Source organism: Papaver somniferum, chromosome 2 (assembly GCF_003573695.1).
Source record: "Papaver somniferum cultivar HN1 chromosome 2, ASM357369v1, whole genome shotgun sequence".
In the NCBI taxonomy this organism is placed as follows: Eukaryota; Viridiplantae; Streptophyta; class Magnoliopsida; order Ranunculales; family Papaveraceae; genus Papaver; species Papaver somniferum.
Genome location: NC_039359.1, coordinates 44,180,582 through 44,202,409, shown reverse-complemented (window position 1 = coordinate 44,202,409; position 21,828 = coordinate 44,180,582). Strand labels below are relative to the sequence as shown.

General features: G+C 37.2%; 2 protein-coding genes across 2 annotated transcripts; one reads left to right on the top strand and one right to left on the bottom strand.

Annotated features, from left to right (window-relative positions):
- The first annotated feature begins 5,695 nt into the window (after positions 1-5,695).
- LOC113347505 (acyl-coenzyme A oxidase 2, peroxisomal-like) lies at positions 5,696-9,713 on the top strand. Its single transcript, XM_026591176.1, has 7 exons — positions 5,696-6,220; positions 7,061-7,176; positions 7,465-8,345; positions 8,458-8,637; positions 8,729-8,895; positions 8,984-9,107; positions 9,216-9,713. The coding sequence occupies exons 1-7, from the start codon at positions 5,772-5,774 to the stop codon at positions 9,369-9,371; spliced, it is 2,073 nt and encodes a 690-aa protein (XP_026446961.1). The 5' UTR covers positions 5,696-5,771; the 3' UTR covers positions 9,372-9,713.
- A 131-nt stretch (positions 9,714-9,844) lies between these two features.
- LOC113350903 (nitrate regulatory gene2 protein-like) lies at positions 9,845-12,922 on the bottom strand. The gene is made up of 5 exons (XM_026595006.1): positions 12,016-12,922; positions 11,780-11,857; positions 11,459-11,673; positions 11,006-11,229; positions 9,845-10,636 (listed from the first exon to the last, which is right to left on the bottom strand). The coding sequence occupies exons 1-5, from the start codon at positions 12,920-12,922 to the stop codon at positions 10,006-10,008; spliced, it is 2,055 nt and encodes a 684-aa protein (XP_026450791.1). The 3' UTR covers positions 9,845-10,005.
- Between the last annotated feature and the right edge of the window lie 8,906 nt (positions 12,923-21,828).

Below are 21,828 nucleotides of genomic sequence, written 5' to 3'. Positions count from 1 at the left end.
ACATAACTACTTGAAGTTTTTTTTCTGAGATTTGGTATTTGTTTATCCGTGTTCTTCTATTGATTAATCTTGATTATTTTGAGTTATGACTCATGAGAAGTGGCTAGATCCCATTGTTGCGATGTGGTCTACCAGAAAGAGTCTGTTTAATCAATTGCCATAAAGATAGATCAAACAAAATAATCAATTGGTATAAATAACTATTATCAAAACGACATATTAGCGTCCCAATTTAATCCTAGATGTGACCTATAATTTTACATTTCCAGGTGGGTGGTTTGATATTCAAGCTCCATTAAATTGATACAGTATAAACATTAGAAAAAAGAGAAACTAAGAAAATATAGTTTGGCTGCGAAAGGAGAAAGAACAAAAGATAAAGAGAAAGAAATCTAGGGTATGTTCTAAGATCCACTTAAATATCAAGTCAATGTCGCATCATGATGGGTTTGACCGTGGGTTGTGAAAGTAGTATGAAAAGAATTATTGAAATGGGATATATATTTTGGAAGATATTCCAATTTCTGTGATTTGTTTTTAAATAAGAAAGAGAAAAGGAAACAATAAATTAGGATATAGTTGTCTTGGGTTTTTTATGTCCATTTGGACCAACATTACTTTTTGCTCGTCCATTAGGCTAACCTCTATGGGCTAGATTGAACTGCTAGATTGGCCAAAAAATGTTGCAAATCAAGAAAAAATTGTGGGAAAAAGTTAACACTACTTCTGGATACCTCTCTCTCTTCTAGCAACTGCTCGCAGTCCAAGTAGCAGCGAGATTGAAACGCTGAATAATTCAGCGCTCAAAAAGTGGTTCAAACGCCGAACATCCCAGTTCTACTTGATGAAACGGATTCCCAACTATCAACTGAGCCAATTTATCCTACTGAGGATCTAGGCCCAGTAACATTTGTTGGAACTTCGAGAAGAGTATACCTTGAAACATAGCTTGCTAGCTTTGGCACGGTTCTAGACCTGAGAAGTTCGACGTTTTGCGTATATTCCAGGGTATCAAAGCTGAATTGTTCAGCGCTCATCTGGACGTTGTTCCATTCAGCGTTGGACGTGGACGCTGCACCATTCAGCGCTTGACCTTCTTTCCCACCAACGACTATTTTTTTTTTTACAGAATTTCATTTTCCAAATGTTTGGCATTTTATTCCAATGATTGTTTGTTTCAAAATTTGAGAATTTACCAAAGGGATATCTTCCATTACATTGCAAAACAAGGTTACAATGTTTTTTGAAGAAATTAAAAAAATACATTGAATTAAAATAACTTAAAATATAAAAAACTGCAATGAAATTGAAATCCTACTTCTAAATAACTTAAAACATAAAAAAGTACATTGAAATTGAAATCCTACTTCTAAATAACTTAAATTATTACTAATGTATCACTTTAATTTAGGGGATAAGGTCCAATCCATAACGGGCCAAAATCTCGTTCTTCCATATTTTGTAGACGGGTTTCTCCCATTCTTGTAATTCATCCAAGGGTTGTCATAGGATCTTCATGTCCGATTCTCTTTGTTGCGTTTGTGCCAAGATTGAAGAGGTTTCCATGTTCTTCTTCAGATACGCTTCCTTTTTTTCATACTTGGAAGCTCTTTGTGCTTGTGCGTTTTCAAGAAGTTTGATGATCCATTTTTTCATCAGATTTCTGCGATGCTTTAGCCTCACGAGCCCTTTTCTTTGCTTGATATCTCCCTTCACTTCTAACGTCATCTGTTTGTTCGAAATAGCGTATTTTCTTTGATATGTTCGAGGTTTCAGAATTATGAGTAAATGAAGTGCTACCAAACCTTGCCATATTTTCCAAATCTTCAACCATATTATCAGCTTCACTTTCTTGAGTAGCTTGAGTCTATTGAGTAGGTTGAGTGGATCCATCATCATTATTCACCGCTGGGTTGTAATCGGGTTGATATATCTTCAGGATCTGGAAAATCGGTTCGTGCTTCCAAAGTCTTCCAACCTATGCTTCATAATTCTTTTGTCCATGATAATACTAGGAAAAAAAATGAAAGGAAAAATTTAGAGAAAGAAAGAAAGAGATCAAAGTGGAAGAAAGAAAACATTAAATTTTTTTTTGAGGTACTTACATAATCCGCCTTCGTCATTCCCATAGGTATGTTTCGGAAGTAGGGCCTAACATGTGAAACATATCTTTTCACTTCGCCTCTCAATGTGTTGCACTTTGTTTGCAATGACTTTTTATCTCTTTCGACACCATTAGGGCCTTTTCTTTTAAAAAGTATAACACTCCATATAAAAACAAATAACACTCCATATGGTTTCATAAACACTACGACACGTAATTTAATTCAGGTCAAACAAATTAAGGGATTGTTGTTGGGCAAACTGAGTATCATAAACAATGTTAGGCTCTCTTTTCGTCAACAACGCAGTAAATTCATTTCTTTGTTGTTGATATTGTGATGAAGTATCTCCTTCTCCGATCGTAGGGGTGTAAAATTGTTGACCTGTAGCCCATTCATAACCACCTAATGTGAGGTCTTGTGATTAGAAGCGTCAGTTGGATTGTTTGGTATTTGTGATGTAGTAGATGGTACTGAAGAAGATGTAGATCTGCCAGATGTGGAACATGAAGTTGTAGACATTTTGTATGTCTCCTCCCATACGAGTTGACGAGCTCCAAGCTTGTATGAACATTGTTGTTCCATAAACCCAAAGCAATCATCCTACAAGTATAAATTAGAGAATTTAGTCAAATTTTCAAGAAACTTAAAATGAAAATGAGTAAAAACTTAAAATGAAAATGAGTAGAAACTTAAAATGAAAATGTACTTACCAATGTCAAATTCATATTCGGAAAGTTATACGGACAAGGAACCCTTGGAACTTGTAATTGACGTGGTACGCCGGCTTCATTGGAAAATGGTAAACTCCAATCTATCTCCGGCAGTTGTGATGGGGGCTCATTCTGTGTGTCATAGGTATACGTTCGGGACATCATGTCAGCAAGTGGATGACTAGGAAACAAACGGCGAGGAACAGCTGAGCCACCCAATGCTATCTCATCGACGTTTTGTGCATGGTATGACTCAGTGGCATAAGCTCTAACATTCTTCTTCTTCCACCAAGTGTTATATTGATCCTCAGTGACTACATAATAGTCGGTGCCCTCTACAATATCTCTGTCATCAATGTGTTCCAAATTTGGAGGATTTGTTGGGACTACAATCTCACCTTTAATCTGCCTATGGAATCTCTCTGCCAAGTAACAACCAACTCTTGTGTGTTTTTCAAAGTCAAAAAACACAATTCTCCTTTTGGATACATTTAGTGCATACTCATATTGGTATCCTATTGAATACAAACTATCTGCCCATGGTTGCCAAATATATGATTTCTTTGTTCTAGTGCCAATATGTATTCTTGTGCTTTTGACTGAGTGTTTCAAAGTATCCTTTTGGCCTTCTTGATGTCCTCACTTCCTTGATGCAATCCTAATCTTCTTGAGGAGACAAATCTTTGGGAAAACATCAAAATGTCCTCCAGGTGTCTCAAGGGTTGCATGTTGTGGAATTAGTAATAGTACCAATACTCAAGTACCATAGCCATGCCAGCTATATTCGTACCCTTGGTTGACCAAACTTCGAGATATTTATAGGTATTACCTAACGAAGCTAGACCCCAATCATACTCCCCAACTCTATCTAAGTCGGCCAACAACAGAACCCAACGTTTATCTACTTTTCCAGTAGAATGCTCTAGAAGAAAATGACCAAAACACCACATAAATAATGCTCGTGTCAATGTATCTGCACGCCCAGTATTATCCTGGCCTTTTCTACTTTCAATGTACTCTCTCAAGACTGCTAAGGAAAATGAATTTTTCTTAGAGTCCCATGTACCATAATTTTTTATATCCAAAAAATGTAAATCATCTAGAGCAAGATATGTTAGATCACTACCCAACTGCGGCATAACTATTGGTCGTTTACTAGGGTCACCAGTGAGAATTCCCGTTAACATGTACCAATCTAAAGGAAGGAGGCCAATTTCAAACTCCCAAAAATGAAAGCTCTTCGTTCTTGACCACCATCTCTCAGCTACGGCTTCAACTAAGACTCTATCCCCATCGGCGAAATTAAACTCGAAAACAGAAGAAAAGCCACAATTGTCACAATATCGTTTTGCTACCGGATTATCTTGCACTATAATATTATAACACACTTCAATTTCATTCAAACTACCTCTAAAGCTTACTTTGCGAGGGTCTTTCGTAACATCGTGACATACATGTCTATCACAATTCTTTGATGAAACTATATCCAACCGATCTAGCATTTCATCCATTTCATCCATACTCATACTACAATCAATAACAAACATGAAAACAAATATCATTATCATTGTCATTCATTTTCATCCATACAAACTAAATGATCATTATCAATTCATCCATACAAACTAAATTATCATTATCATTCATTTTCATCCATACAAACTAAATCATCATTATCAATTCATCATACAAATAATCAAATTATCAACAATTTCATTTTTTGTTCATCACAAATAATCAAATTAAACCCTAAAAATTCTAAAAATCAATTTCAATCACATATCATTCAAATCACGTAAATATATCATCTTAATCATGCATTGTATCAAATATCAATCATCAATTTCATTAAATTTTCATCATAATCAAAAATCAAGAAGAAAAAAAAAACCTAAAGTTTTAAATCCTTATCTCAATCAATTTCGTGGACGGAACTGAATGAAAATACTCTCAAACGATCAAGGATTCGATGGAGAACAAACCCACGGAAGGAATTGAGAAACAAATTTATGGAATCATTGATCTACAACGTGCATTTTCGGGTGTGTTTGAGTGAGAAAAGAAATGGAGAAGAACTGAGGGAGAAAGGCTTCTGCGCAGAGAAAACCCAATTCTCAGACGCTGATCCGTTCAGCGTCGTCAACCTAGCTGACCAAGTCAAACGCTGCTCGGTTCGGCGTTCACCTGGACACTGCGTTGTTCAGCGTCAAACGCTGAATTGCTAGATTCGCCATCCCATAGGACTTAGGAGGTTGCCCATACTAACGTGGATGGCCAATCTAACAGCTAGATATCTAACCCATATGACTTAGCCTTAGAACCAACTTTAATATTATGACCATTCTAGAACTATGCATATACAAATGGACAACCAAAACCTAAAACTACATCTATATAACATGGACGGGGGAGTATATAAAGAACAAATAATCGGGTTATATTAGAAGTTATTGAGAAATATTTTACTGCACATACCAGCACTGAAAAACCATGCTTATTCAGATTACCGGTAGTAGTGAAAAATTATCCAACATGAACAGTAAAATATCACCGACAATTTCTGAAATATGCAATTCTCGTTCTATTCAATTTTGAGTGGCCTAATCGGTACCAGGCTACCAGCAGGAAGACTACAGCAGAAAGATCCAATCCAAAACTATATCAAAACGTTGTCCCCACTTTTGTTTTATTACTCTTTTCTTCCGTCTTCATTTGATTAAACACAAAATATCCAAAAATCTTTTCCCCAAGCAAATCGATGACTTTGAAAGACGTGCCACATTAACTGTCCATACAAATCTACCAATAAACAGTATACACGTGTTTTCTACAAAATGACACGTCATCTCTCGCGCCATATAAAATTCCACGAGAAGTGAAGAAACCGCCATTACCAAATCAATTTCATCATCTTCTTCTTCCGTGCAATCAAATTTCTCTCCGGAAATCTGAAATAATGGAGGATTTCATCAACAAGTTTGACCCGACGACTGAGGATGAAAATGATCAGGTTAGTAGGAGAATCCAACGGTTATCATTACATCTAACACCATCACCATATTCTTCTGTAAATGAAAACCAGTTAGAGATGTTAACATGTGCAAAAACGAAGCTTCTTGATGTGAACACATCAATGTTATCTGATTATATGAGAGGTAAAAATAGAGAGATTCAAGAAAGGGTTTTTGATTTTTTCAATTCAAGACCTGATTTACAAACCCCAATTGAGATCTCAAAAGTTGAACATAGAGAACTTTGTATGAGACAACTTTTAGCTCTTGTTAAAGAAGCTGGTATTAAACCTTTTATATATGTTTCTGAAGATCCTGCTAAGTATTTTGCTATTGCTGAAGCTATTGGTAGTGTTGACATGTCTCTTGGTATCAAAATGGGTGTCCAATTCAGGTAATTTCAATCTCTCTCTCTTATTAATTTTTGTATTATTAGATAGCGAAAATTGAAGATATTTGATGTGGGTTTTTGTAGAATACGATTTTAGACTATAGTAAATGATCTCTTGTTTAAGTTTGACCTTGGAGTCGGTAGTTTAGGAAGCAGTATAATTCGGGTTTGGTGCCAAATGAGCTAAACTTAGGCATGTTTTTGTTTGAGCTTGTTCCAATGATTCGTATTGTTTGTGGTTGAAAATGCCTTGGTAGATAATAAGAATATGATATGACGTGTGGGATACCGGAGCTTATTTGGTTCTGGATTTGTTTAACCTAATTCCTATTACAGTGCTTGGGAAGAAATTCAGTTTGGTGACTTTGGTCTACTCAAAATCATGATATGTGTTTGTTTGTAATTAGCATCCCGAAGCCATGTAATTCGTTTCTTGAATCTCTTGATTATGTTTGATCTCAGTATAGTATATCTCTTGAAATATTATCAGGTGGATCTTTAGGGTAGTGTCTACTAAACAATGCTTTTACCTTGTGTTAAGTATTTCAGTCATCGATTTTGTATGTGGTCTTCTATGTTTGCTGTATTTAAACATGTAATCTGAATACCAATCGTATATGGTTAGGATTTTCATTAATAAGTGTGAATTAGATCGTTTGGAAACCCTTAGATGTTCCCAATACGTAAAACATTGCTCACTGAATTTTGAATGCAGTAAAATTTGAAGCTCTGTGTTGTTTTTCACTTTGTGCTGGTTCACCATCGTACTGACATTGATATAATCTGCTGCATTAATTCTTTCTTTACCAAGTGCTTGCTAACTTTGAACTAATTCTCATGCAGTCTCTGGGGAGGTTCTGTGATTAACTTAGGAACTAAAAAGCATAAAGATAAGTACTACGAGGGGATAGACAATATGGATTACGTGGGTTGTTTTGCTATGACAGAACTCCATCACGGTGAGCTTCTTTAGCACCTTATGTCAATGTATGTTGTTCTATTTTGTGTATTTCCATGAATTGTAGTATTATGTCAACTTCACTTCGTAATCAAATTCGATTTTTTTGGTTCAAAACTCTAGAGTTTTTCTAGTAATCAGAACTCTTGTTTTTTCCTTTACCTCACATTATAAGGGTGCCATCCATTATTCTTCATTTCTAATCCATTAGAGGACACATAATTTTTGAGCAGATCCTGTTTCTTTAATTGAACCTAATTTTATTTTTCCAACTCTCTTTTTTCAAAAGGTTCAAACGTGCAAGGCCTCCAAACTACTGCCACATTCGATCACATCACAGATGAATTTATAATTGACACACCAAATGATGGGGCCATCAAATGGTGGATTGGTAATGCCGCAGTTCATGGGAAGTTTGCGTCAGTTTTTGCAAGGCTAATATTGCCGACCCATGATGCAAGAGGTTCTTCTGATATGGGTGTCCATGCATTTATTGTCCCCATTAGGGACATGAAAACTCACGAAACACTTCCTGGAATTGAAATACATGATTGTGGCCACAAGGTCGGCTTAAATGGAGTTGATAATGGAGCATTAAGGTTTCGTTCTGTCAGAATACCCCGAGATAATCTTCTTAACCGTTTTGGAGATGTTACACGTGATGGGAAATATACTAGTAGTCTTCCTTCTATTAATAAGAGATTTGCCGCGACGCTCGGTGAACTTGTCGGAGGGAGAGTAGGACTTGCTTATTCTTCAAATGGTGTACTCAAAATTGCTGTAACAATTGCTGTCCGTTATTCTCTTCTACGTCAGCAGTTTGGCCCTCCTAAGCAACCAGAGATTAGTATTTTAGATTACCAGTCTCAGCAGCACAAGCTCATGCCCATGCTGGCTTCGACATATGCATTTCACTTTGCAACGCTATACTTGGTCGAAAAATATTCTGAAATGAAGAAATCCCATGAGGAACAAGTAGTGGCAGATGTTCATGCTCTATCTGCAGGTCTCAAAGCATATGTGACATCTTATACGGCCAAGTCCTTGAGCGTTTGCCGTGAAGCTTGTGGAGGTCATGGATATGCAGCTGTTAATCGATTTGGTAGCTTGAGGAATGACCATGACATATTTCAGACATTTGAAGGAGATAACACGGTGCTTCTGCAGCAGGTTAAACTTACATACTCCATCATTTTGGAAATGAAAAATTGTATGGTGATTCAGAATGCCGAGCATCACTGCTTTAATGCTGTTTCATTGTGATATTTTGGTTCCTGTGCAGGTTGCTGGTGATCTCTTGAAGCAATACCAAGAGAAATTTCGAGGTGGGACACTAGCAGTCACATGGAACTACTTAAGGGATTCAATGGGTACATATCTATCTCAACCTAATCCAGTAACTGCTCGGTGGGAAGGTGAAGACCACTTACGAGACCCCAATTTCCAGTTAGATGCCTTCAGGGTGAGTATTTCCGTACCTTGGATGAGTTCATTTATCCTTTAGCTGTACTAGCATATAGCATATGGGTCAACTCCGTTCTTTCTGTCTGCAGTACCGAACATCAAGATTGCTTCAAAGTGTTGCTTTACGTCTTCGCAAGCACTCAAAGACTCTTGGAAGCTTCGGTGCTTGGAATAGATGCCTGAATCATCTTTTGACACTTGCCGAGTCTCATATCGAGACAGTCATCCTAGCGAAGTTCATTGAAGCTGTGCAAAGGTGACTTTCTAATTTTCTTCTTGCTAGTCTTTTTTGCCGTTTTTGGTGAACACGATGTGACTACAATATGATCTGGGCTATGCTGCAGCTGTCCTGAAGGAAATACTCGTGCTGCTCTGAAACTGGTTTGTGATCTGTATGCCCTCGAACACATCTGGAAGGACATTGGAACCTACCGTAACGTAGATTATGTGGCTCCTAACAAAGCTAAGGTATTCCAGGCTGAACTAAACTTTTTCTTATGCGAAAAGATTCCGTTCATTCCATTCATAAACATAGGAAACGTTTGAGTACTGATCTCTGTGTCCCTCTCTCTTCAGGCAATTCACAAGCTTACAGACTACTTGAGTTTCCAAGTGAAGAGTGTTTCCAGGGAACTTGTTGATGCATTCGACCTTCCAGATAATGTGACACGAGCCCCCATTGGCATGAAATCTGAAGCTTACACTCACTATATGCAATATGTAGGATTTTAGTTAGCATTCCTAGATGTTACACTCACTATACGCAATATGTAGGATTTTAGTTAGCATTCCTAGATGTTCATGACTTTTCAGATCATGTCATCCGACCCCTAATTGGTACGCAGTTGGAAGTATACATCATCATACGCTGCATTGGATTCCAAGTCTGGTGGGACTTCTAGTGTTAGGTTCTACCTTTTTTGGATTCTGTGCAAGTTTAGATGTGTTGAGTTTTGGACGAATAAGTGTGTGAGAAACCTTGCTCAATAAAAGTGTAACACGAAAAATTGTTAGAACATAGTCAATCATGTATCTTCTGATCTTATAGTAACTGATTATGAATGCTTTTAGTTATATGAAGTGTAAAATACCTTAGGGAACCCTTGAGATTAGATCCAAAAAAACAACATATGAGAACCTTTACAAAAACTGTTGTCCCAAATTATATGACAGCAACCAACAAAACTTGTGCCAGGTCTACTAATCCTCCCCCTCTCAAAAAGAAAGCATACCTATAAAAATAGGCACTGAAGGTTCTACCCTTGTAGTGAGATAACAAAAAAATGATTTTCATTTCTTGAATTTACAGCTACGGGTATAAGTATTAACTACGTCAGCTTCCCCCAGTCTGCTTAAATATGTATCTTCAGTATCTGGGAACCTTGCAATTTGTATAAGCAACTTCAGCCATCTCGCTTGCTTGTCCGATGCATTCACACATTTTTAGTGAGGCTTCTGTAAACTTGGTCAGTCGATCCAGTGCGATGTTCAGATTTGGATGTATTACGATCAAGTTTGACGGCTTATCGTTCTTCCTATCATCTCCATTAGGACCATTACGCTTGTCCAGATGTTCTTGCTTCTTCTGTTCTTTCTCTAACTGATGCAAAACTGAAAACAGGGCTTCGAAAGCATGAACAACACCTCTAGATGGAAGGGCTTTGATCCCAACTGACCAGTCACGGCACAGAACAAATATAGGTGGAGCTAGAGCTCTACGAGGTGAGAAGACCCGTCTTCCCTTGAAGCGCTCCCGTGGTAGTAAAATGCAGTTCTGCAGCCAACCATTGACAGCCTCCACATAAGATTTGTGGGCGTCAATCCAGCCTGCAAAGCTTGTTATAAAACATCCAACCGCATGTTGCAAGTGATTTAAAGCTTGTCTATACTGTTCACCACAAGCTTGGGTTGTTGAGCTCTTCGAGTGGTAAGCTAACGATATGGTGATGTATTGTGCGTGGTGGCATTCTAGCATGATTTTCCACATGCAGATGAATCTGCAAGGAATAGTTCTCTTTTTTTTTGAGTAAGTTTCATGCTTACAACTGCAACACATTTAGACAAGTTTTGTTTTGGTTTACACACTCAAACCTTGCGGAAAGTTCATACATCACAAAGTTGACGACCCTACTAGTATTTGGGCTAACTATAGATGCTGAGCCTAAGATTTCAAGCCAACTCAGGTTGTCCCATACAATTTAAACTAACCATCTAACTCAACCTTCAATATTTAGCACCAAGGCCTTTCAACAGAACACCAGAAATGTCAAGAAGGAACCCAAAAACTAAGCTTTGCTAGAGGTAACGTTAGGTGTCATTAGGAGTCAAATTGGTAATTCATATGAAGGAAAAAGAAAAAACCATACCCCTGAATAAGCTCCGCAAGCTGCGGTCTCAACTCCTCGTCCCTAATTTTTTCGATTCTTTTTGCAATAGTATCAATAGCATGGAGGCTCACTCTAATTTGTGAATGGAGATCTTTAATAACAGCACGAGTTTTGTCTATCATCTCTGCACTAGTATCCCTGGCGAATTGGTGCCTGAGTTGGTTGCATTTCTGGTCATACTTTTTCTTAACACGTTCACTGGCCTACAGAAAAGAAAAAGATTGTGTTTCCATTTAAGTTCAAAAGTCACCGAAAAAGAAACTTATGTTTAACCTATATATGAAACAGTTGTGCTCAGAAATCCGAAGTTGAGATAATGGTAAACACTCTTTTGCTTGGTTAATACAAGTAAATTTATCTATGCTGCACAGAGGGTGCCTAAATGTTAACATAATATCCACTATTATCTTCGAAATGAACCCTAACAATTACCTTCACTTCAGCATAGAGCTTCATTTCCCACGCATACAGTCTGTCCAAGGTGGACGAGTGACTTCCTGTAATCATTGAAAACTCTTCATTAAAGTCGCTCCAGCTCTCATCGCCATCATCTCTCGATGCTGAAGTGAGGCGATGTCTTGATGAAGACGACTGTGAAGATGGCGACCGGTACCATGTAATAGCCTTTGTCATCTGGTTTGGAGGTTCTACACAAGTTGGCAACGGGCAACAGGTATCAAAAAATATAACGTCCACGTGATGTCCGACAAAAACTAAAGAAGTCTTAATCAATCTACATGAATAAGAAAATACCTTTAGAATTAAGGTCCAGTCCCCTGTGACAACAGGCTAGATGAAGAGCCACAAGAAAAATGGATGCCCCTGATGTCCCTATGAATACAGAAACTCTACTTAAGGATATGCATCACATAAACTCATATCGTAACACGCAGAATACACAATTCCAAGAAAAGAACATGTAATTCACAGGTCTATTTGACATTCAACATTACAAGGAAAAGGTTTACACAGAAACCAGAAAAAACTACCTTCACCATCCGAAAATTTGGACACAACTTTGTTAGTTTCAAGCATTCTGGACACCTCTTTTCCACATTCAGAAGCTCTGAAAAACCGATTCTCGATATCCTTTATACTTGATAAGAAATCTTTACCCCCATGAGTAATGAATCTAGAAGGATCTCCCCTTCCCTCACACGACTGTTTGTCTACTTTACCAACCAAAGCTTCTTTTGACCCATCAGAATCAAGCCCAAGATCCCTTGCTTCAACTGGTGAGTTCACTTTGGACATTACCAAACCACCATTGCTTTTACGTTGACCATATGAATTCTCAGAAATCTTATTCCCCCTCTGCTGGAACTCACATCTTTTTTCCTCTACAGAAATTTCACAACTAGCCTTTAAACCAATCTTCTCAAAGTTAGTGTTCTCTTTCTTTTCTGACACAGGACTAACATTGTCAAGACTAAACCGTCTCAATCTACTCAAGCTACCGTATTCTTCAAGTTCATCATTGGCATCAAAAAAATCCCAAGAAGAATTTGTTGTATGAGGAGGAGGTGGTGGTAGTGGAGTATGGAAAGACTCATCCTCCTCCACCGGGTCAATCTTAACAGTCACTGCAGGACTAGCACTGGTTCTCATATAACTAACACTAGAGTGAGAATGTAAAAGGGAATCCATGGTTTCAACAGATTGTGTAGGAGATGGGGATGGGTAAGAATAATTTGATAAGGGGGTTTTATTATCATGTTCTTCAACTTCTACAAATTGTCTAAGAGCAATCCCAATTGTTTTTAGGGATTCAATATAAGAAAGATGAGAGACTGATAAAGCATACCTTGAATCAATAGCTTTTTTAATAAATCTTTTTCTCTCTTTACAAAGCTTTAGAGCTTGACTTTTCTTACTCTTAGAATTTGTAATACCCATTTCTTTTAAACCCCAAAACAACTTCACCCACCACTCCAGTTAACCATTTACAGAGTCACCATTACTGCATAAAACAGAAAACCCACATCAGTAAACCTCCATTAATGAAGCTTCTGCAACATAAAAAGGCATTTCTATAAAAACCATTTACAGAGTCGCCATTACTGCAAAAAAACTAAAAACCCACTTCAAAGAAACCTTAAATGTTTTATAAATTCAACAAAAATCGGTGATGAAAATGACTGATTATCACTAGTCTCTTTCAAAAACCCTTGTGTTTCAGTGAAAAACACAGGAAATAAACCCCCCCGAAAAAAGAAAAGAAAACAGAGACATGGTTTTGTTTGGTTACTTTGTAACGAAAAGCTTCACTTTCTTTCGTAAATGAATACTGGCGAGTAAAAGAGAAAAGCCCTACCTGAATCAATTGCAGAGAATATGAATATGATGAAGCTGCAAAAGCACCAAGAGATTCAAAAATTACTACTAGTACCATTAACTTTTCTTGAGAGAAAAGGAAGTGATGGGTAGAAACAAGAAAGAGGAAGAAATGCCTTGTTCTTTTCCTCCGATAGAGTGAAGAAAGTACAATTGCTGAGTTGTTTTGTTGGTTTTCGAGAGCATTTAACACAGAGAAGGAGGTTCGGCCTCTACTATATAGTCTGTAACTTTGTCAGTGTAATGGAGGAGCTGCGACGGCCGACGAGTGCTTTTTCTCTTTTTCTTCAAACGACTAATATACCCTTTGTATTTGTTACTTATACGTGTTGCCACATTGATGGTGGGACCACTGTATATGTGGGACCTTCCCTATGTGGATTTGTATAGTGTAGTGGATATCAAAGCATGGCCTGTGTCGAACGAGGTGAAGCATTGTCCGAATGAGTTTGGGCGAATTAGTAACTTTTACGTGGGAGCCAATTTGATCGAATTTGGTATTGTTTAAGAGTACATTTTTGAGCAAAATCAGAATCGAAACCAGGTAATTACCGACAATCGGAATCTACCGAGATTAGAATGGATATTATTCCCCATTCCTAATCCAAATGAGAAAGGGCTTTGATCTTGTCTATTTATCTTGTTGCCCGAATTTTTTTCGGGAGAAAGCTCGTTCGGTGTAACATCATCCAAAAGTTTATAAGTTTTGGAATTGTACCAAACCATGGTTAAAATCGATTTAGTGCATAACAGAATCAACTCGGTCCGGTATAAAATCGTTGATTTTTTCAGAACCTATAGATAATATAAAAAAGAATTGCAGAATTTTCATAGGGAACATTTGAGGGCTAGGGCTGCACATGGGCGGGTATAAGCTAAAACCAACCTCGCACCCACAGACAACGGTTTTTTTTTTCTTAACCAACCCGGCATCCACGAACAGCGGACGGGTTGGGCGGGTTTGGGTTTAAACCCGCTTAAATCCGCTTTATAATCATTCACACACACACATGTTTTACTTAAGTTCTTGATAACTTAAAAAAAAAACATAACTACATAAGTCTTACATAGTACACTAGTACTTCCAATAAAAACAAGTTCAACCAGACTACTTCAAAGTTCGGAATTCAGATTAAAACTTAAACAATAAAAACAAGTGACTCATGTCTCTTCTATCATCTTCAAGTCTCTCCTCCTAGCATCCTCAAGGATCAACGACTTCCGATACCGTCTTTTTAAACAACTCTGCAACCAAATTGAAAATTATATTACATTCCTTAAACATCTTTACTGACAAATACAGAAAATAGAAAACAAAGAAGAAGAACATTTTGAAGATTACCTTCCTCAATGCTAGAGGAATCATCTGGTACATACTCCATTAGAAAATCAAGATCGACAGGCTTTTGTAACTAACTTTGCGTACAAAGTAACACCTCAACTGTCCTTGCAGACAAAGAGCTTTTTCATTGACTAAGAACACGCTTCCCTGGACTAAATGTAGATTCAGACACAACTGGAGAAACATGTATAGCTAATATATCCGTCGCCATATGTGAGAGTATCTTATACTTGGTGTTATTTTCTTTCCATCAAGCCAATATATCAAAATTGGGATCATCTGGAACACAATCATCCATCAAATACTTATCTAATTCTGAGTTTGCATCAAGAACTGGGTTTTTCTACGCCTTTTCTTCCTTGACTCAAGAATAGCATCAATCGAATCCTCTACCATAACATTAGGAGTTACATCCACAGCAGCACCCTTCCTCCACTATTGAAAACATAGACTTATACTCTTCAAAAAGTCTCACAAGATCTTCTTTTACCTTTTTCACAATACTTTCAACCCTGTATTCATTGTTCTCATAAAAACACTGAAGCACAAACTCTAACCCACCTTCTTTCTCTCTTGGATCAAGAATTCGGACAAAAAATAGAGCTGAATTGATATCTTCATACCTATCCCAGTACTTATTATACTTGCCAATCATAAGAGTTGCCATACTTGAAATATAAGAATCTGGATTTCTGGTATCTCTAAAAGCTATTAATTGTTCATGGATGATTGCTAATTGCCATAAGAATGTACGTGATGTAATCTGTGTCGAAGCAGAAAACTTAGCAGTACAATCAAAGAATACCTTAAAACACTTCAAAAGGCCTCTGGCATAATCCCAATCTTTAGCATAAGGAGCATGCTGCTTAGACTCTGTCTTCTTTTTCTTTTTCAGTAGTACCTTCCTTCCTCTTGGATTAGCATTCACACTTTCACTGTCAGATTCAGAACGAGATAAAGAGTCGGAAGATAACTCTCCAAGGTCGGAATTATCAATATCAGAAAGTATGTCTTGAATATTAGGTAAAGAAAATGATTCATCTCCAGGGAAAATATACTTCTTTTGAAACTCTTTGTCATTCCTTGCTAACCTATTAAAAACTCTTTCATACTTCTCAGCCGCCTCTAACATCAAATATGTGTTGTTCCAGCGAGTTTTAACATCTAATATCAACCCTTTCTTGGAGTCAATCATTTCTTTTGTACAATACTCTTTAAATGTGGCTAACCTAGAAGGAGAAGAAGTAATGTACCTAACAAATGACCTAATCTTCTTAATCACGAGTTATATTTAAGTATTACATCTCTTATAACCAGAGCAAGGACATGTGCAACACATCTGACCTGATAAGAATAAAAAAAACAGAAACTTAGAAATTGCGTTGGTTGAAAGACTTGAATCAGAAATTAAATCATCATTTGTAATTAAAAAAAATATAAATTTCTTACATGTAAGTATGCATCTCTTTCAACTGCACTTGTCCAACCAATTACACTAGTCTTCAAGTAATCAATGGCCACAGTATTAGCATTAATAATGTCAAGAGTCACAGCAAAAACATCTTCGAGTCCCCAATCCACCAAACAATTTTCTAGCATGATACCAATGGCTTTACCTGTATGACCCTTCACTAAGAAAAACATGATAATTCTCTTTTGCAACTTCCAATTATCATCTACATAATGAACAACTACACACATATAATTAAAATTATTCGGTGATGTCCATGTATCTGTTGTTAGAGATACTCTTTGTTTGTTTGCCTTGAAATATGATTTCAACAGTTTCTTCTCATCAACATACATTTCTAAAATGTCTCTGTAAATTTTCATACGACTTGGGACCTGAAAGCTAGGTTCAAACTCTTGAAGCATAGACCTTAAACCCTCTGATTCAACAATTCTAAATGGCAACTCTAGCTTAATTATGAACTCCATTAAACGCCTTCTGCACCTCTCATAAATATAAGAAGAAGCAACTAGTTTAGCACTAACACCTGGATTTGGGGGTAATAACACAGTACTTTGTTGTCCATTCTTCCTATCAGGAATCTTAGGACATCTTGCTGCATGATTCTTCAAACTAGTTGTCTCATTCATAATCTTTGCATCATAAGTATTCTTGTAGTGATTACATCTTGCTTGAAGAGGATTTAACCTAGTAAAGTCTTTCACCCATACATCAGAATACTGTTTTGACTTCTTGTTACCTTCATTTGTGGTTGTAACTTCAGTTTCAGAGCCAGCAGGTACAGATTGAGGTGTCTCACCAGGTTCAGATTGAGGTGTTGCTGAGTCTGGTACTGCACTTGACATTTTCTGGAAGTATCCATATCCAAAGCCAAAGGTTGAGTTGATGAAACTTCTTCCATTAACCTCCCTGAAAAAACCCATAGATGTATGTCATTAGTTTTTATCCTTATGCACAGAAACAAAAATACAGATAAAACTTTTCAAATGCATGTCATCATTAGTTTTTATCCCAAGAAGGATTATGTGGTATCCTCCAGGACCAGGTTACCAAAAAAAGCTTCCTAGTACATCATTGTCACGAAAGGTACTCCATAGTGCAGTTTATATGTAGCCGTGGACTGTCAACCATCGTATACATTTGGTTGAATCAATAACGATACCTAGATTCATCTCGATAAGACATTCAAGAATTGTAATCCAATTTTAAGCTGAAAGCAATCCTTGTACTATTTACTAGAAACTATAAGACCGGTTATCTCCTAAATCTCTCAAATAAAATTAGTAATCAAACCAAAATTGAATCCAAAACCCAATCCAATCAGATAAATAACTAATCGATAAGTACAAAAAATAGAGAAATCTGATCAAATTGAAATCATTTATCCTTGTATTTAGAATAACTTCATGTTTTATTTTACCTCAAAAACAGATACAAAATGAAACAAAAATCAATCCACATCCAAGTATTTAGAGTAACTTCGTATTTCTATTCTCACTTGACTTGTCCTTGATTAAATGAGAAAAAAAACCAAAACCCCCAAAATTTTCATACCTAGGAAGTTCACAGATGAAGATTAAGTATTGAATCTGTTGATTTTTCGATTGTTATCGATTCTGGTGAAGATTCGAAGTTGTTGTTGTCGATTTCTGTTGAAGATTTCTGGTAATTGTCGTTCGTAAGTGAACAAGAAGAACTGGGGAGGAAGAAGAGGAGAGGTCGAACAGAGAGAAGAGTGACTGAGGGTTATCAGTTATCCTATCTACTAGTATTAGGGTTTGTTCATGGACGGGTAGGATTAGTTTTATCTAATGATATATATTTTGTGGATTTTTTGGGCTGGTATGGGCGGGTATTAGCTAAAACCAACCTCGCACCCACAGACAGCGGGTTTTTTTTCTTAACCAACCCTGCACCCACAACGGGCGGGTTTGGACAAAAAACCCACGGGTTTAGCGGGTACGGGAGGGTTTGGGTATCATGGGAGGGTCTTATGCATCCCTATGAGGGACTAACCTACTCATGCTTTTATTCTCACACTATCTCACATTTTGAGGTTTTGAATAAACCCTAAATGGTAGCAGATTTGAACATAAAATTTTCTGGATATGTTCCTCTTACAAAACTCTATATATCTACCAAAAACGAGTGCATTCCGAAATATCAATCCTCGATGTTTACCAATCATATTTTCAAAGTTGGTGGTGTTATATATTTCAGAATTCGCTCATATTTTGTAAGCATGTAGAGTTTTGTAAAGAGAACAAACCCCAAAACATTAGCTTCAAACCCTCTAGTGTTAAGGTTTATTCAAAAAAATGGCATTCAAAATGTTAGATAGTGTGAGAATAAAAGTGTAAGTGAATCTCTCTTTTGAAAGACTGTATGAATTTTATGTAATTACGAATCTCTCCAAAGTTTGTTTTTGGATTTTGAAATAGGTTTTCGGCCAAGAAGGAATTTCTCTCTGCGTATGATTTCATGAAGATGATTTTTGTGATTCGCCGCCCAAGAAAAAAGTATGGTCCTGTTTCTTGGGGTTTAATTTTGATAACACAAAAAGATGAATTTAAGAAAACTAAAGGTACATATAACAAATATATCGCCGGTTTTTATAAAGGTATGAGGAATAAAATTTCACACAGAGTAATTACCAATATTTATATCTTAGAAAAGGATCTAAATTTATTTTTAGGTTTCCTCCCTATTTATTTATTTAATTTGACAAGAGAGTGAAGTACTAAAAATGTTCAGATACTCTACATAGGCGCGGACAATTCGAACCTCAGATTTAAGGTATGAGAATGAGAACCAAAACCTGAAATCCTGGCCGACTGCATTGTCTATAGCCTATAGGGAATTATTGTTTCGCGTTAGAGCAGTTTTTGGATGCATCACAGGTGCATAACAGCGGTGGCAAGTGACAACTGATAAGGTAACAGTATGACTCGAATACTTGGTTAGGGCTGCACAACGGGTAGGGTGGGTAGGATATGGTCTATACCCTCCACCCTACCCGTTTACCGGGGTTAAGAAAATCTTTACCCGCCACCCTACCCGCCAAATAATGGATAGGATAGGATACGGTTAAAAAACTGGCGGGTAGGGTAGGGTTGGCGGGTAGGACTAGGGTATGTGCACTTCTAGGTAGGGTGGGTAGGATATGACCTATACCCGCCACCCTACCCATTTACTGGCGGTTAAGAAAATCTTTACCCGCCACCCTACCCGCCAAATAGTGGATAGAATAGGATATGGTTAAAAAACTGGCGGGTAGGGTAGAGTTGGCGGGTATGAGTAGGATATGTGCACCCCTATACTTGGCAACAAAGCAAAGATAAGGATTTCTTTTTAGTATATCCGTTCCAAAAGGTAGGACTCCTTTTATCTCATCTTTCTTTTTTTTGTCTTTTTATCTAATTGCTGCCTTTAGTTTCTAAAGTTCTATTAGGCCCCATGACCAAATGTGATTTCTTTAAGCAAGCCATCCCCGGATGGAAATGACACTTTGTTCCTTTTATTCGGATTGGGTGGTTTTGGGCGTGAGCTAATCGCACCGTTTAGACCATGAGTGTTGCAGATATTTGATGTCCCGCCAGCGCAGTCAGACCGCCTCAGCATCCTTGTCGCCAAAGGGAACACTCTTCGCTCGACCCTTCTCGATGCCGATAGTTCGGCTTTCCATCATGTTTTAAAATCTCCGCATTAATCCACTTCCCCGGTGACACCCCTTCCAAGTACATCCTGCCCTACCGGAGTTGTCCGGAACAGCCGCCCAGGCTTGATCCATCGAGCTGCTGATCCGACCCTTCTTTAAGCAAACTATCATCCGGTGTAATTTCGAGTCAAAAACTTCGTAATATTTTAAGCAACTCATCATCCGGCATAATTTCGAGTCAAAAACTTTTTTTTTTCTTTTTCACAATTAAGCTCACCTCCCTGAGCAAACCTCACAAGTTGGCTAGCCCCACTGCGAATCCAACTGTCACCGCAACAATAAGATCCACTCTCAGCTTTATTTATAGAGGAAATTGGAATTGGTAAAAATAGGTGATCCAACCTTTTTGTGTGGGAATCGACCCCCTTACCTCCTGCTGCACTATTCGATAGAGGAGATTGGAATGGGTGAAAATAGGGGATCCAACCTTTTTTAGTGGGAATCGACCCCCTTAACCACTATACTAGACAGTTGTTGGTAGTTGCATAACCTGTCAAAGACTCATATTTACACTGTTGTTTTTGGAGAGCAAAGTAAGATTGAACACAGTTGCATAACCTGCCAGTTCGAGGCCAATATAAATTATTTGAGGCCTACCATTTTCTTCATCCACCTAGACTAAAGGGTAAGGGGTGTCTAAATTAGATAAAAGTACTAAGTTATCCTCATCATTAAAAAAAATCCAAGGACTTATCCTTTTAGATTCAAATCCTTTCAAAATAGAAACCTATTCAAATTATTTCCCTCAAAAGCTAAAACTAAAACTTAACTACATCAATCGATTTAAAGGAAATTTTGTCATCCCTTTTTTAAATTTCTTTTGCGAACTAAACATCGTCCCTTTTTTTTTTAATTATACTTGTGATTCTTTCTTTTCTCTTTATTCTTCTCCACCTCTTCACCTGCGGATCAGCTGCACTTAGATTGAAAATGAAAAGAGGAAATTGGTGGTTTGATTTATATGGGTTTGCTAGAAATTGTCGAAATAAGGGTTATTGAGAACTGAGTTTGATGATTAAGTTAAAGAGAATTTCAGAAATTAGGGTTCTTGATGAGAGATGGAGCAGATTAGAAGAACAACCATCTCCAATGGTAGAAGCAAGAATTAGATGAAGAACAAAGTGGAGTTTTGCGTTCGGATGTTGCTATTGATCAAAATTAAAAAATACAAACAATTTGAGTTTATATGTTTAACCATAATCGGTCGACGTCCATGTCCATATTGTCTGATTCCTATGATAATTGGTCGACATTCATGGCTACATCAACCGATTTATTTTGTATGTATTTTCTGGTTGAAGAACAGAATCAGTCGATATTCATACCCATGTTGTCCGATTATGATATTGAAGAAATACCCACTTTGTATGTCTTTTTTTTTTTGCTAGAATCGGATTATGTGAATGTTCACATAAACCGATTATATAGCCTTTGATTTCTTAACTGCTAAGCCCATAATGATTTTTATGAGCACTTGTATGGACCTATTCTTTCAGTACAGTGTTAGGAATCGGGCTATGTTTGTGTATCGTGCTTACGGATTCTTATAATCGGTTTCTGTAGTGAGTAATGTGCGCAAATTCTTGGTATTCTTCGTGAATGAAAACATCAACCCAGAATTCGTCAACGAGTGCATGGATATCCACCGATTCTGGGTTGATGTTTTTTCAAAAAAATCAAAAAATTTCATGTTTTGATGATGGATTAATGTTAGTTGATTTCTAGGTTAACAAGATTAAATATCTTTTAATCAAATGAATTAACACTAATTAATCAGGGGTATATTGTTCCTTCAGAAAAATAGTTGGCTAAGGGGTTGACCATTTTAATTCAAAATGTCTTATTTTTGTCTTCCAGTGATAATCTCAAATAACTTGTATATGCCCCAGACTAGCCATGTTGCATAAAAGTCTCCAACTACTAACATTTTTACAGAT

Coding starts and splice junctions, on each gene's coding strand:
- LOC113347505 (XM_026591176.1), top strand. CDS start 5,772: ATGGAGGATTTCATCAACAAGTTTGACCCGACGACTGAGGATGAAAAT. Junction 8,638..8,728: donor TCCAGTTAGATGCCTTCAGG/GTGAGTATTTCC, acceptor TTCTGTCTGCAG/TACCGAACATCAAGATTGCT. Junction 8,896..8,983: donor TTCATTGAAGCTGTGCAAAG/GTGACTTTCTAA, acceptor GCTATGCTGCAG/CTGTCCTGAAGGAAATACTC.
- LOC113350903 (XM_026595006.1), bottom strand. CDS start 12,922: ATGGGTATTACAAATTCTAAGAGTAAGAAAAGTCAAGCTCTAAAGCTT. Junction 11,674..11,779: donor ACTGGACCTTAATTCTAAAG/GTATTTTCTTAT, acceptor CAACTTGTGTAG/AACCTCCAAACCAGATGACA. Junction 10,637..11,005: donor CTTGCGGAGCTTATTCAGGG/GTATGGTTTTTT, acceptor TATTCCTTGCAG/ATTCATCTGCATGTGGAAAA.